Consider the following 16,507-nt stretch of genomic DNA (forward strand, 5'->3'; position numbering starts at 1 on the left):
AAACATTTTTTAAAAGACACAGTAAATTATTGCTTAGACTGAAGAATAGAAATGTCTAAAAAGAGTCAAAATTTAAATAAAATAGCACAAGACTACCAGACATGGTGCTTCCTGATTGCATTTCCAGCATTTAGGAGATGCAGTAAGGAATGTCATGCCATGAGTTCAAGGACAGTCATGGCTACATATGAGGTCGGAGTACATCCTTCAAAGAAAATGACAACCTTCGTCTCACCCTTTATACCACACAGTAAAAATAATAACGGTGAGAGAGTAAGACATCTACAGATTATGTTGAAATCCTATGAAGTGCACAGACCCGCTCTACGAACTGTGTGAATGTTCACTGGAATGCAACTTTGAGTACAATTAAATAAAAATCCAGTATAAAATTAGAAATGCCTAAATTAAATATCATTCTAATCATGGCAAGTTTTTCTTATGCTTTTGATGAAAAGCAAACAGTATATTTTCCAAAAATTAGCCCACCCACTAGTATGTGGATATTTTAGAAAGCAGAACATATTTAAATATTTTGTGATGAAGCAGGATGTGAGCTGAGCAGAGTTAGAATAAACAGTTCATAACACAATTCATTAATGTATAGTTAACCACAATGTTGAATTGCACACAAAATTTTAAAGAAATCATGCATAAATTTTATCTTTGACTTTTAACCAATTTATACTAAAAACTTAGTATTTGCAGCGAAAAAAACTGTTGCATTTAGGAGAATAAACCACTAACTGCATTGGATGCTGACTACCACCCAAACCCACTCTATTCAAGACTCAAGTTCTCGGTTTCCCAGTGGCAGCCAGTAAGGCTTTGTGGCTAAGACTTCCTTCCTTCACTCCACTAAAGGGAGCTACTATGTCCAAAGCCAGGCATTTCCTAAGCAGCCCAGCTGCTGTGCCTCGATTCTCAAGAATTCTGCAGGCCCTACCTGGCTCCAGAGTGTCTAAGGAATGGGTTGAGGGCTTTGTTGCACCTGCACCATCGCCTGGCTTTTCTTGGTATCCATTCCCACTGGTACTGGCCTAGTTCACTTTCAATTGCTGAGATTACACACTAACCAAAAGCAACTTAGTGAACAAAGAGCTTATTTTAGCTTAAAAATTATAGCCAATCATCCAGAAAAGCCAAGGCAAGATCCTGAAGTAGAAACCACAGGCAAGCATTGCTTTTACTGACTTATTCATCCAGCTTTCCTACCCAACCAAGGACCACCCACCCAGGGGGAGGCACTGCTTACAGTGAGTTGGGCCCTCCAACGTCAATCATCAGTCAAGAAAATGCCCCACAGTTGTGGCCAAAACCAGTCTGATGGAAGCAGTTCCTCAGGTGAGGTGCCCTCTTCGAAAGTGACTCGTGTTTCTGTCAAGTTGGCAAAAGCTGAAAGCAGTACTGCTACTGTTTTTGAGCGTGCTCTGCAAAAGGCTTGCATGCAAGTCTCTGCTTTGTACTCTTACCTAAGCACTAGCCTATATCACAGCATGTATTTTTAGGCACACTTCCTCTCAACCAGCAAGATCCCATACATATGTATTAAGTGTAGTAGAAAATACATTGAAATCCATGACAAAGGTCATTTTAAGTACTTAGCGTTCTCACAGATGAGCTCTTTACTCTGCCCCTGGAGGTTTTATTTCCAGCAGTCTAGACACAAGACAATCGAAGCCAAAGATTGAAAGTGAACAAAGGGAAGCCAGAAGTATCATTAGCCCTTTCATAGACTTATGTGCCTCGAATAACATTTCAAATTGGCCCGAATCCTTTCTAACCATCGCACACCCTCAACAAGCAGGTTTAGATACGGGGCATGACATCTGAAGCCTATAAAGGACTGTGTCAGGGCAGTCATGAACAGTGCAGTGACTCCTCCATCTCACAGAAAACAAAATTAGTTTGCAATGCCGGCCCTCCAGGACTTTTTACCCCAGGACAAGGAGCAAAGTAAAGAGGCTATTGTGAGCACAGTAAATTCTAAGGGAAGTAAGGTTTAGGTAAATGTATGTATAGAAGATGAAGTCTTAGAAACTGATTCTCTCAGATCTCTTATTCCCCCAACCCCATCTGGCAAAATGTTGCCATGTATCTAAGGGGTCTGTGCCTTCCGTCTTGTGACTAACTCTGATCTACGGAAGTCACTAGTGATACTTATACTCAGCAATTAATTACTCAGGAGGCAGAAGCAAGCATATCTCTGAGAGCCTGAGGCTGCCTGCTCTAACAGAACTAATTCTAGGCTAAGTGGAGTGAAAAAGTGAGACCCTATCCCAAAACTAAATAGAAAAGTATTTACTAGTGTCTTCCCCTTGGGCTGAGAGAAGTGTGGGTAAATGACAGGTGTATTTAAGGGTTCCTGGGCAGACTTGGGAAGAACAGTGTGAGGAGGAACGAAGTCTAGTAGTGCAGTGAGTACGTATCACGAGAATATCACACAAGAATAATGTGCAAAATTGGGAATGTCTCCACTAATTTCATTACAGATGACAAACAAGTCCTAATAACTAAAGTAAAATATTATATTAAGTCCAATTAGTCCTGATATATGTGCTTTGTGAAGAGAATATTCTAACTAAACTGAGGTTACTTTGAAATTTTAGTGAAGATAATTGATCGCGGTTGGACTAGGACAGGAACAATTTGATAAAATTGGGTTTCCATTGTGCATTGCCAGCCAATTATCCATTTATCCATTCACTTTCAACAGAACCCAGGAACAATGAACCCACAATAATTCATTCGCGATGGAAAAACAATAAATAGACCAACAGATAAAAACGGTATGTTGGGTCAAGAAAGTACAGTGAAGGGGCTGGGGATTTAGCTCAGTGGTAGAGCGCTTACCTAGGAAAGGCAAAAGGCCCTGGGTTAGGTCCCCAGCTCGAAAAAAAAAAGAACAAAAAAAAAAAAAAAAAGTACAGTGAAGAAACTAAACTGAGAAATGTAAAAAAGGATAGGAAGGGAGAGGAGGAGGAGGAGGAGGAGGAGGAGGAGGGAGGAGGGAGGAGGAGGAGGAGGAGGAGGAGGAGGAGGAGGAGGAGGAAAGCTAGTCATGCACGATGCTGCCAAAGGACAGTGCCAATGGTATATTATGCCAAAACCTAAATGAGTAGTATTAGCTCTAAGCAGAGCTAGGGAAGAGTCTCCAAGCGCAGAAAACAGTCCCTGAGGCAGAAGAAAGAAGCTTGCCCAGTTCACAACAGAAGGGATGACAGGCCTCTAAATGCAGTGTAATGAGCAAAAGGTAAAGTGTGTATGAGGTACGAGAGTCATGAGAGCCACAAGACAGGACCAAACACATGCAGTACCAGAGGTCAGAGGAAGAGATATTATCTTTAAGTGATCAAAACTTTTTCAGCCAGAGGGAGACAGTGAGGTCTCTTTTGTTTTGTTTGTCTATAAATGCTCTGTGTATTCATTGAAGGTCTTAGGCTTCGTTTACAAGTGCCAGTGGCCTATCTTGATCCATTTCTCTTTGTGATATCCTGGCCTAGAGTGTTTTAAAGTTCCTAGGAACAAATACATAGAGAAATGGATCAAGACAGACCATTATAGAATCAGGACCATTTATGGCCTGTGTGGGTAGCTTCATCGAGGATGGTTAGTGGCAGAGACAAGGGTTAAACAAGAGCAGAAAGTGGTCTCCTTAGTTTTTGCCCTTAACAAGCAAACGAAGGGTAGGAGGGTGGAACAGAAGGAATTTGGAGCAGAATTTGGGACACAGCCAATCCACACCACCCAGGAAGCCAACTGCAGTTAAGTGCTGACTGGGCCTATGACAACCTCAAATGTTCCCATCTAATCTCCTTTCTTTGACCCTCAATTTAAATTGGCTCAGTAGCACAATCCTCTGCCTCCCAGATGTGATGACCGCCACCACCACCACCACCTCCCACCCCACCCCACTCCCAGTTCCCTTTTAGTAGCTGAGTCTTGACATGCTGTACAATGTCTACCTTAACCAGGCCGTGGCCAAGGATCTGCCTCCCATTGCCCCATCTCACCACAGATGCTTTCTTTATCCATAGAGGCACAGTGACCATGGAAGAAGCTCAGAAAGGAGACTGAAGGACCACCTACTGAGAAGGGGAAAAAATCATCCTCCCATGACTCCTCTGTCTACTACACAGGAGTCATGAGTGACTTAAGAGCCGTAGGACTCACCTGCCCTGGGACCAGAACAAGATGGAATATCTCCAAGATCTGGGAAGTGTAGGCAGTGGTTTGATTCTGCATTGGTCAGAAGCAGTAGGATGGTATCATAACCCAGGCATGCTGGTCCCCACACTAAAACCTTTCAATCACCGTACACTGACTCACACCATCCCACAGATACAAAACTAAGCGTGGTGCCCAGAATGGTGTAAGTTCACTATGGTCTTGAGTTAAAAGCCACCACATCCAGCATTTTACCTATGGAATAAACTGTGTGGATAGCACTGCACTTTACTAGTGACCTTTAGGAGTAGAGACTTTTGTGAACAAACTAGGAATCTCAAGTCTTCTGTTTGTATTTATTTTCCCTGTGGCTTTGAAAAGTATTAAATATGAGACTGCAAGAAAGCCTATGAGGCAAGGGAGTCTCATTGTCTTCACTCTCACACCGCTTCTAAATTAACCCAGAATCCTCCTTTCTATTCCTTTGCCAGGGCCAAAGCCTATGACTACTTCTTAGATTCTCCCTTGATCTGTCCTTGAAGTTCATAAAGAAAATCCCTCAGTTTGTTAATCTCTTATTTAAATAAGTGGGCATTATTTACACAATAGAATGTATTACTGTTCTATACAAATTAGAATTTTCTCCAAAAAATACATGAAAGTCTGAAGATAAGATACACATTTATCCTGAACAATGAATGCCTCCAATTTTCCCTCCCCTGGTAGAACATAATCTACCCTGAGGGGGAAAAATACAGAACAGAAGCCAAACATTTTAGAAAGTGAAAAATGAAAATGAACTGAAAATATGCCTTCAAAATTAAACAAGTGTTGGAAGTAATCTTCAAACTAGAATCCTCTGAAGTAGGTGGTGATGCACCAGGAACACTGTAGATGGTGAAGAGACATCCATCTTCTGCTGTAAACCAAGGCAACTCACACAAGGTAGAAATGACCCTGAGTTGATAGCTCCCAGCATCAGAGGCCAGGGTGCCTCCTAACGCTCAAGACAATGGCCGCAGAAGCTGATCTCCTCAGAAAAAGCGGCATGAACTGAAACCACCTCTTAGTAAATGGGCTTTGTGTAAAATACATGAATTAAAGCAAACAACTGGACACTAAGAAGAACACACAGATTAGCAGTCACCACCTGTCAACATGTCTATTAACACTTAGCATTGGTGTGCTCTCAACTGCACACTGGTGCAGCTCTTTTTTTATACCTGGGGTTGGTTTTTTGTTGTTGTTGTTGTTGTTTTGTTTGTTTGTTTGTTTTTTGTTTTTTTTGTTTGTTTGTTTTTTTGTTCTTCTATCTTCCACACCTACTGACCCTATGCTTCCCGGAAGAAGCTCCCATACACTAACTGAGCAGGCAGAGTGATCTAGGGCCCTCTGCCCGCCTTGACCACAACTGTTTCAAAGCTGGATATACAGACTCTTGTCAGGTCTTACATACTGAACTGCCACTACGAGAGCCAAGGGACAGCCACTGGTGAACAACAATACAGGATGTAAGAGGACAAAGGGAAGTTGTAAGAAGCACAGGCTAGATGATGTGTCTGTAGGAGGAAAGAGAAAACTTGATTGCCCTGGTTTTTATGTGTTCCCCCCCCCCCGGCTTTTTACTTTGCAATTTCAATTTCTCATGGGACCAGTGAACTTTTGTTCTTTGGATACTAAAACATGACTTTCCAGGCCAGTTCATGTGAGGTTCTGTTTCCCATAATCAATACATGGTTAAACTACCTACCAAAGTCCATTAGCAGTATCCCCCACCTTCTCTCAACTGAAGAGATTTCCCCACAGTTTTCCACAGGCATATTGACAGAGCCTAAAAGTGGCAAGGAAGAAAATAGCTGATTTTGTACACCCAGCCAAGGAAACATGCAAAGAGTTCATTTCCCCTTGTTCTTCTTGGGGACATTATTCTTCAAGGACGTCTGTAAGTAGTCCAAGTTCTGCATGGGAAAATGCTTTTGTGAGCACCTATTGAGAAGGCTTGACCCTTACAGCCTGCTTTAATGGTGCTACAACAATCTGCATACTCTTACATTCTCCAAAATAACAATGATATTCATCAAGTAGCAGCATTGGAGAGTGACAAATGGCTGTTACAAAGAGAGGTTCGTTTGACAATCTAATAATAAAACAAGTATTGTTTTTATTATTCTTTCTGTAGTGTGTGTGTGTGTGTGTGTGTGTGTGTGTGTGTGCACGTGTGCACGTGTGCGCATGTATTTAATCTTGCTTTATATGGGATTTTGTAGAATAGCTTGGAGGGCCTAAATACAATTTATGATGTTTTCATCTGAAGATGACTTCAGACTTTCAAAGAGCTAATTCTTAGACATTTGAAGTATAATCAATATGTAATGTGAGGATTTTGCGTGTTGTTCAGCTGAGGAAATTTGATTATGAGTGGTTTCAGATGATATCAAGGAATTATACTTGTTAGGAAATAATGCTACTCAGGTTATAGCCTTTCGAATGCATTTCTCAGGGCTCACATATAAAAACTAGGTAGGGGGGTTGGGGATTTAGCTCAGTGGTAGAGCACTTGCCTAGCAAGCGCAAGGCCCTGGGTTCGGTCCCCAGCTCCGAAAAGAAAAAAGAAAAGAAAAAAAAAAAAAACTAGGTAGGGCTACAATGACAGAATGCCTGATATTTACTCCTAAATATTCCCACAAAGAAAATCATATATTTTTTAAAAGAATCGATGAAGTAAATTGAGGAAAGTCTTGATAATTTCTAAGCCTGGAAACTAAGAGCATTAGGGTAGAATTAGAAAAAATGAGTATAGGAGAGAATACAGAAATACTCTGGACCACACATACAGGCTTGACACATACATGGTGGAATAATTATTGGCACCACAGTGACATAAAAGGACATTTAATTTGAAGACAGGATTAAACATTGTGGACACACTAGAGGAAATTTCCTCGGGAAATCCAAAGCAATGACTATAGAAAACCAATGACTTAAGTATTCAGGAGACATTCTTGGTTTTTCTGAAATATATTTTAAAAGGCTGTGGGGGCAAGGGTTATGGGTCTCACCATTACTCCCAGCACTCGTGAGGCAGGGCAGCTTCCCTGTGGATTTAATACCAGGGCTATCTACATAGTGAGTTCTAGGTCAGCTGGAACTACATAATGAGATCCTGATGCAAAGAGAGAAAGAAAGAAAGAAAGAAAGAGAGAGAGAGAGAGAGAGAGAGAGAGAGAGAGAGAGAGAGAGAGAGAGGGAGGGAGAGAGAGAGAGAGAGGAAGAGAGAGAGAGATGGAGGGAGGGGGAGGGAGAAAGAGAGAGGGAAGGGAAGGATAAAAATGCTAGAAACAGTATGATTAGCCACAAAGCACATAAAGATATTATATTTTTAGATGCACTATGCATACCTGGTTTAGAGCTCACAATCCTTCTCACTTCTCCTCCTAAGTACTAACTTGACAAGTCAGACTAACATGACCCACTATTACACTCTAATATTCTCCTGAGATGTTTTCCAAGAACCATGAACAGCATACAAAAGCTGGTTACTAACAATACTAGCAAGTATGTGTTTGAACACACTCGCTATTTAAAGTGTTCCTTCCTTTAAAACGTGTGATCTAGAAGAGTTACTTACACTCAAAATGATTTTCATTATGTAAAGAAATGTCATTTCTGATTTCTGAGAGAAATTTACTAGGAAGCTTAAAGTAGCTAATTCTTTGCTTAGTTTTTCCTATCATATTTGGGAGAGCATAGCCATAGAGGAAAATCATAGAACTGTTATGCAGAACAGGGAGAAAAGGAGAGAGAAATGCCGCAGCTTAGATGAATATTTGACCACATTAGAGATAGTCGTCAGGCCTGCTATCTTGTTTTATAGGTGGGCCAGTGGCTATGAATATTTGTAAGAGTTTATTGCTTACACTAGTTATATGGTCCTTTTACTTTGGAAATTGTACCTTCCTGAAAAATATCCTCCTGTCAAATCCTCAAGACATACAAATGCCAAGTCCCAATTACATCACTGCTAAGCACCTAGCAACGCTTAGACACAGTTTACAGATCTGTGGAAGTAGGGCAGTAGATGATGTCAAGCATCTCTCTTAACTCCAGCCCTCAGTGACACAGTTTTCCACTGGGTTGAATCTCTAAAATGTCCAAGCACTTTATTCCACATTAGCTATCCTAGACAGTCCTGGGCGGCAACTGAACTGACCAGAACTTACGCAGGAGCTTGGGTCTAAGCTCAAAAAGTCATCTAAGGCCTCGAAAACAAGATAAATGATTCCACAATGAGGACCAAATCCTCCTTTTCTTTTTTAATTCTTCAAGCAATGGGTCTTTAGCATCTGCCAGTAAAGAATAATTTCCTGGCAAATTTCTATCATGAAGTAGAAATGACATTTCTTTACACAATGGAAGTCATTTTTAATGTAACTTTTCTGGATCACAGATTTTAAAGGAAGGGATACTTTAAATAGCTATTATTTGTCAGACACAAAGAAATAATCTTAAAATTTCATATGATGAACATGAAAGGAGAGAGAGAGAGAGAGAGAGAGAGAGAGAGAGAGAGAGAGAGAGAGAGAGAGAGAGAGAGAGAAAAGCAATCTTCATCCTAGCTCCCCTGTTATAATAGCACTAACACCACACAGCACTATACAATTTGGCATATCTTACTTGCAAAAGAGATGAAGCCCACCTCCCTATTGTGGCATACTGTGCAGTATACCGATCACATGTCATGTAAGCATCTCAAGTTGATTTTTTTTAAAGCATACTTGTGGCCTGGAAAGTGATTTTGACTGTGGCTTTGAAAGCTCAAATGAAATTTAACACTTCTAGACTGGATTCTCTCAAAGGTTCTGGACATTCGTTTTTTAATAACAAGTAACTGTTCTTTACTTTTCCTGGGGAGAGAAAAGAATTTTCTAGCATGTCTGGAATGATTTAACGAGTGCAAGAGACTGTGAAGAAAAGAGTAATAGCCCCATGTTTCAGCCATAAGTAATATTGAGAAGTGCCATGTAGTCACACAGCATCATACATACAACCTCAACCAAAGGCTGCAGACATCGAGATCGGAGGTATTGTCATGTAACAAGCGGGTGGGGCACACGTGTTTGACAGAGGTACTAAGCCTAGGGAAACTGCTGATGTAAAGAGCGAGCCGTGAGCTCTCAAAGCCTCCTCATTCCAAAGAACTGAGAATGCATAAAGTAATTAACATGAAAGGATCAATTCTCCCTGCAACATGTAGGTGAGGTAAAAAGGGAAACCAGGGCTGGAGAGATGGCTCAGTGGTTAAGAGCACTGACTGCTCTTCCAGAGGTCCTGAGTTCAAATACCAGCAACCACATGGTGGCTCACAACCATCTGTAATGGGATCTGATGCCCTCTTCTGGTGTGTCTGATGACAACTACAGTGTACTCATATAAATAAAATAAATAAACCTTTTTTTAAAAAGGGAAACAAAACAAATCTTCCTTGACAGGTGTCAGTCCTGGGCTTAAGAAGAGATTTACAAAAATGTCTTTGGGAGGAAGGACACCCCTCAGGGATTGGACCCAGTAAATCAGTTAGCTCTAGCTCATAAGTAGGTCGGGCTCCTGTGAGTGTGTACAGTGTTCTCTGTCAGACTAGATACAGGCTGCAAGGGCAGAGAGGAACCTGTTGGAGTGAGCAACGTCTTTTCCCTACTTTCGAACTTCCGAATGTAAAGCCCACTGCCCTTCTCCGGTCCGCCTGTCTCCACCTGGATCCGAGACCTAACTTATCTCGTTCTCTTCGGATCTCATCCTCTTTCCCTTTGCTTAAGAAGGAAAAGGCTTGTTTGAGATAACGTTCAAGGTTATCATCCATCGTTGACAGGGAAGTCACGGTAGCCAGGCTTGAAGTAGTTAGTCCCATTGCATCCATGGGAAAGAGAGATTGATGGATGAATGCATGCTTGTTCAACTTACCACATTCTCCAGCTTCCCCAGTCCAGGATTTCTGGCCAGAGAACAGTCCCACCCACAGGAAGTAACCTTCCCACTTCCATTAGACCAAATCAAGACTATCCCTGTAGGTATGCCCTGAAGCCCATCGAGATTTTGTCAAGCTGAGCATGCTAGCACGAACACATTAATATCTAGTCTCCCTTTGTATCCTGAAGCCAGCCTGCTCTACTCGTGTTTCTTTTACACAGATGTATCCTGTGTTTATTCACAAAATAAAGCCCTGCCTTACCACTCTTTTACTGTTCTTCCTCTCCACCCTCTATCTCCAGTTACCGACCACAGCCTTACTTTGCCAATCACTCTTTGGCAGGGAGGGATCTCTGCCTGACTAGGTGGCTACTGTCTAGGATAGTTTGAGAAATGTGTGGCTTGTCTTCCATTGTTAACTAAATTCCCCCAACTGAATATTATGCCAACATCTTTCACATTCTTGCCCACCCAGGAGGAGAGAAACAACCGTACAAAGCCCACAGTTAAACCTGTCATCCCTAACTCCATACGCAAACTCTAGGTGCTTGGAAGTTTCAGAAAAGCTTCGTGCGACCTTACAATCAGACTTCAAATCTCACTCTGATGAAAAAGCTTTCTAGAATGAACCCTTTTAATCTCTCCCAATCCACTATCATGTTCCAATCCTGTCCCCCAAAATGTGTATATATCAGACAGCTATGAAGATTTCATTTTCTGGGAGCTGGAGAGATGGCTCAGGGGTTAAGAGCACTGGCTGCTCTTCCAGAGGTCCTGAGTTCAATTCCCAGCAACTTCATAGTGGCTCACAACCATCTGTAAGGGGATCTGATGCCCCACGTCTGGTGTACTCATATACATAAAAACATAAATAAATCTTAAAAAAAATTTTTTTGAAGATTTCATTTCCAAAGGTCAGATATCATAGTTTCCGTTTGTAATATTGGGGACAGTAAGTTCCCTGTAGTTCACTGGGTAGCCAATCTGGGGAAATGAGTTCCATGTTCAGTGAGAGACACTGTCTTAACCAATAAGGTTGGAAGGGGGAGGCTACAAGATGGCTCTGATGGCATGAATTTGTTCTCTGGCATGTATAGAAGCAGATAACAATTCTGAAAGCTGACCTCTAAACTCCACATGAAAATGAATGTAAACACCTGAGTGAGTGAGTGTGTGTGTGTGTGTGTGTGTGTGTATGTGTGGTGTGTGAGCGTGTATTCGAGTGTGAGCTTGCTCGCCCATGTACATATTCATGTCCTAGAACCCATGAAGAAGTTTGAGGACAACTTCTGGTTGTAACTTACCATCTTCCATTTTATGGGTCTCGGGAATCTAACTCAGGTCCTCCAGCTTAGTAGCAAATGGCCTCACATACTGAGCTATTGCTCTGTCCCTGTCCGATTCTTTACAGCATTTTCCTTTGGTAAAAGGAGGTTAGCTGTTTATGAAATGTGTATAAGGAAAGACACCATTAAATAGCAAACAAATAGCCAATCCCTTTCTCACCTGAAATTATAGTCCTACCACTTCCAATTAAGATTGATGTGAAAGTGATGCCTGTTGTCACATGTACCTGTCCTGGCTACCTAGTGACAATAGCAGTCAGGACAGGTGCACTTTCAACCCTATTCTCTGCCCAGAACCCAAGAGGGAACCTTTGATATTCCCACTACACAGAGGAGGAAACTGAATCCCAAGAGGAACAGCATCTCAAGAGCCTTCTTTAATCAAGGGAAACGTAGCAAGGGCCAAACAAATTCTCTTTCCATGCCTTTTTTGCAAAACTCTTGAAGTCTGTGTGGGCATAAGCCTCCAAAGACATTCGGATTTCACAAATTTGGAAGTTCCTACCTGTTTCTTCCTTGAATTTGATCTGGGGAAGAGGCCTGCTGACAGCACCGATGTAAGTGGAGAGCAGCAGAGCTCAGGGAAGGGGTTAGGAATGGAAGGCGTTTCCTGAACATCCAGATCTTTCGCTTTTCTCCTACACCAAGAGAACACAGGGAGTCATTTACATAAAACAGAATATAAAATGTAATTGCTGTCAGGGGGAAAGAGCACTGTTAAGGCTAATGTGTTTCACTCAGTGACAGGGCTAACACTATGTAAGTGTACAGGAAAGGAAGGGCTAGGATGCAGTATCCATGGGTCAAAATATGCCAATTACCACAAATAATTCTACAGCACCTGCCCCACCCCACCTCAGGAGCACACCCAGAAAAAGAAGGAGGAGGAGAAAAAAAAAAAAAAAAAAAAAACCTCAGGAGGCACGGACACTTCATTTCCTGTATTTAGGATTTTCCTGAACACATCATGATTTATGCAAACATTACCCAGAGGAGTGTGCCATTTCCTGGCGCCTATTAAATTGACAAAAATCTGTAAGTTACATGCAGTGAACTCACCCCCAGTAATTTTTTTACTCATCACTGCTGGAAGTTATGATTTATTAAATATAGATGTGGTTCATCTCACTTGGAAATTCATTCACAATGTTGCCCACACACCGTCTGCTAATTTTTTCAAGTGCTTATAGATACAGAACATCAAGGCAGTGCTTCTCAGAAGGTAAGTCAATAGGATGTGCTAGCAGGAGTATACGCTAGGCCACTGGGGAGTTATTTTAACTTGACTGAAGTCAGAGTGCTTTGCGATCCTGACAAAGAAGCAAGAGTGGTATTTACATGCGTGACTGAAAAGGGCCAGATTCTTAAGCTGTTCTCACCTTTTTCTTTCCTAATGTACGACAACTCCAAAGGCACTTAATGCCCATTGCTGTGGAGATGAGAAACCTTGGAAAGCCTCTGTTCTGGTGGAACATAAAGACTGCTCAAATGTCGATCCCTGCTCTGCCTCTCCAGGGTCCTTGGAAGACTATCTACGTGGGAGGTGAACACATTCAAGCTTGGATTTTTGAAGCCTATACTGTAGTTGGAAGAGGGCCACCCAGCAGCTTGGAGTGTAGCCTCCTGGTTCATACCAAAGGGCAAAGGCGAGACAGACGGCTCTTCACCACCCCCTGATGCTATTTATAACAGGGCACCTGGAGATCGCGATGCCCTGCTGACCCCGCGGGAGGCGGCTCCAAGGGAATTGTCTTCAGACACTTTTCCAAACTTGGTCGGGCTCGGGCACACACTCACCCCTGGGCCGCCTCCACACCCCAAAGCGGGTTGCTGACCCGGACACCCCCACGAAGCTTCCTACCTGTCTATGGCACCGTGGCGGGTCGCATCTGAGGCCGGGGACAGCGCGTGCAGTCCGGGGACCTGAGCCGGGTCCTGGGCGTCTCCCTTGCCCTGGGCAACGCGGCACACCTGCACTGCCAGCGGCGAGTCCTGGGCGCCCGCCCGGCCCGCGGCGCTCTGCCCATCTTGCAGGGACGTGGTCATGATCGTAGGCCAGGGGGTCTAGGGAGTCATCGACCGCGAGGCGAAAGCGAAGAAAGGCTGGGGTCCAGCGGTGCCGAGCGGTTGCAGGAAGCGAGCGCCCTGCAGGTGCGGTGGTAGGGCCGCCTGCGCTCTCGGCCGGGGCGGCTGGGACGCGGTGGGGCGGGGAGCGGGGGAGGGGTGGGGGCGGAGGAGGAGGGTGGGGACCGGGAGGAGCGGTGCGGGGGGCGGGGAGGATGGCGCGCCAGCCTGGCGGGCCCTGCGCGTGGCCCGGGCACTCGGGGGCGCTGGTGTCACTCTCCTGACGCGCGTGGACCTCGACCTCAGGCTCCCTAGGTCCCACTGTCGCCTTCCCAAGTGGGTGACCCAGCACAAGGCTGAATCCGGGAGTCCCAAGGGCTCAGTACCTCTCTGGGCTAAGAGGACTCACTTCCAACCTGCATGGGTCCAGACAGAACTGATCCTTAGACCCTTCCGTGCCAGTAGGGTCACCGAGGATCACCTAAGCTGTGGTTGGATCCTTAAGACAGACCCCACAGTGCAGGCAAACCAGTGGGAAATCTTATGGCTGTGTATACTCCATCCCCCTCCCCCACCCCCTCTCCCACGAACTCTTTCTTTTCCCTCCAAGGCAAGAGATGGAGTGAAGTGGGGGAAAATCAGGGTTGCTGTCTTAGAAAAACTCCTTTGGACTGGTGAGAATTCTCAGTAAAACCTGAATGAATCCGAAGGTGCCTGGGATTATTAAAAGACTTTTTTTTCTTTTTCTTTTTTTTTTTTTTTCTCTTTTCTTTTTTCTTGAGAGCATTTTCCTCATTCTGCCTTGCTCTCCTAACTGTTCCCTGAGTCTACTCCTTGTCTCATTTTATACATAAGAACACTGGGACCCCAGGCGATCCAGTGCCTTGTACTGCTTAGCTCTTAGTAATGGATGCAGTCGAACTCATCCCCTAAGTTTCCGTCTCAACCCAGTGAAACAGTAACCACATTGTGTTCATCCAAGATGCAGCAACCGTAATCCCGACCTCTGTGTTCCTGCTTTTCATGAAGTGTCCCACATCCTGTGCACCCTGGAGGACTTTGAGATATGTTACACACTCTCTGCTCTTTGACCAAATTAGGTATCATCGGGTCCCGGCACCTGTTTCACTAAGTTAACCTCCACGACCTCTGCCCATGGCAAATAAACATCCCTCCTGAAAACGTGAGCAGTCCTTGTTCTGCCTGAGTATCTCCCCTATCAGGATGTCAGCCCCAAACTCTGATGACAGCCAGAAGTGTCATGCTTCATGATTACAGCCCGGGGACTCCATGAACTGAGAACACCCGAGTCAAAAAAAAGAAAAAAAAAGAGGAGAATATTCAACTTCTTTCCTAAAGTCAAAATTAAAATTTAAAACAGCCTGAATGGCTGTGGCTTTGAGGAAGCTACAGTTTTGTATCCAACACGGGACGAAACAGTGGTTTTCCTGGGGGATAGAACTAATACTAATGGTCTTAGCTAAAACTTATCAACCATGTATGCCTGGTAGAACTAATACTAATGGTCTTAGCTAAAACTTACCAACCATGTATGCCTGGTAGACTCCTTGCTCGCACCTAGCCACCATAATTATGGTCTGGATTATATGAGTGGGCTTCAAGTGAATTTAATGGCCGAACACTGTGTGATAGTTTGAATATGCTTGGCCCATAGGAAGTGGCACTATTAGGAGGTGTGGCCTTGTTGGCATAGTCGTCGAATTGCTGAAGGAAGTACGCATCTGTGTGGGCGGGCTACACGGGTCTCTTAGTGCTCAAGCTCCACCCAATGCGGAAGAGAGTCTCTTCCTGACTTCCTCCAAGAAGACAATCTCCTCCTGTCCCACTTCAGATCCAGATCCAGAACTCTCAGATCCTTCTTCAGAACCTTGTCTGCCTGGATGCTGTCATGCTTCCAGCCATGATAATAACAGACTGAACCTTTGAAACTGTAAGCCAGCCCCCAGTTAAAAGTTCTCTTTCCTAAAAGTTTCCTTGGTCACGGTATCTCTTCAGAGCAATAAAACCCCAACTAAGACAGACTGTTCTACATTAAAGCCAGTCAGTCCAGCAGAATCAAAATGAGGTGTGTGTGTGTGTGTGTGTGTGTGTGTGTGTGTGTGTGTGTGTGTGTGTGGGTGTGTTTATAGATATCTTGAAAAAAAAACAATAAACCTTGCCATTATCATTATCTTAATTTTACCCAAAAGGCTTTGCAGTGTTTCTCAAATATAGTCTCTAAAAAATAATAGGGTATGAACATTGTCACAGAAGAGTTAATCAATGACTAAAGTTTGTACCCTCCCAACACACACACACACACACACACACACACACACACACTCACAAACAAATGCACTCTAATATGCATGTGCATTTCCACACACTTTCTCTCTCTCCTCCTCCTCTTATTCCTCCTTCTCCTCATCCTATTCCTCCTCTTCCTCCTTCTCCTCTTTCAGCAAGAGAGTACTCTATTTTTATTTCCTGAAGCAAAGACTATGAAGAAACTGTATATATGTCTTAGCTCACTGGGAAGACCACTATCTACAGTGAGTTCTATTCAACTTCCCAGGAAATCTTCTTGACATGAGAGAAAAGCCTTTGCTGATTCGAATGAGATTCCAAATATGTCTCCCCTCTCCAGGCATCCTTATAATTAGTAAAAATCAAAGAAAGATCCAGACTCTGTGGACCTCCTGTAAGCCCCATAAGTCGAAATTATAAGGCCTTTACAAGGAATTACACCGAGAAATAGAAAGGGGAATAAATCTCTAAGAATAAGATTCTAAACACTTTGTCCTGTATCAAATTAATTACCACCAGGACCTTGAATATTTGTACCAGAATTATCCAAATATATTTGAAGAAAAATGAAGTTGATTTCACTTCTAAGTTTGCAAGAAATCATTCTAAACCATGAGTCCATGGTTTTTTATAACTATGTGTTATAAAAAATATAGGAC

The 16,507-nt window shown here is 43.3% G+C and overlaps 1 protein-coding gene across 1 annotated transcript in view; it reads right to left on the reverse strand.

Annotated features, from left to right (window-relative positions):
- The window catches only part of Grb14 (growth factor receptor bound protein 14), a 108,610-nt gene extending 94,930 nt beyond the window's left edge, over nt 1-13,680 (reverse strand). Inside the window, exons 1-2 of the mRNA XM_032903402.1 lie at nt 13,339-13,680; nt 11,983-12,115 (exon numbers count right to left, since the gene is read on the reverse strand). Coding sequence (XP_032759293.1) covers nt 11,983-12,115; nt 13,339-13,523 — 318 coding nt within the window. The 5' untranslated portion in view covers nt 13,524-13,680. The remainder of the gene's footprint in view (nt 1-11,982; nt 12,116-13,338) is intronic.
- Between the last annotated feature and the right edge of the window lie 2,827 nt (nt 13,681-16,507).

The sequence above is a fragment of the Rattus rattus genome, chromosome 5 (genome assembly GCF_011064425.1).
Source record: "Rattus rattus isolate New Zealand chromosome 5, Rrattus_CSIRO_v1, whole genome shotgun sequence".
Taxonomy (NCBI): Eukaryota; Metazoa; Chordata; class Mammalia; order Rodentia; family Muridae; genus Rattus; species Rattus rattus.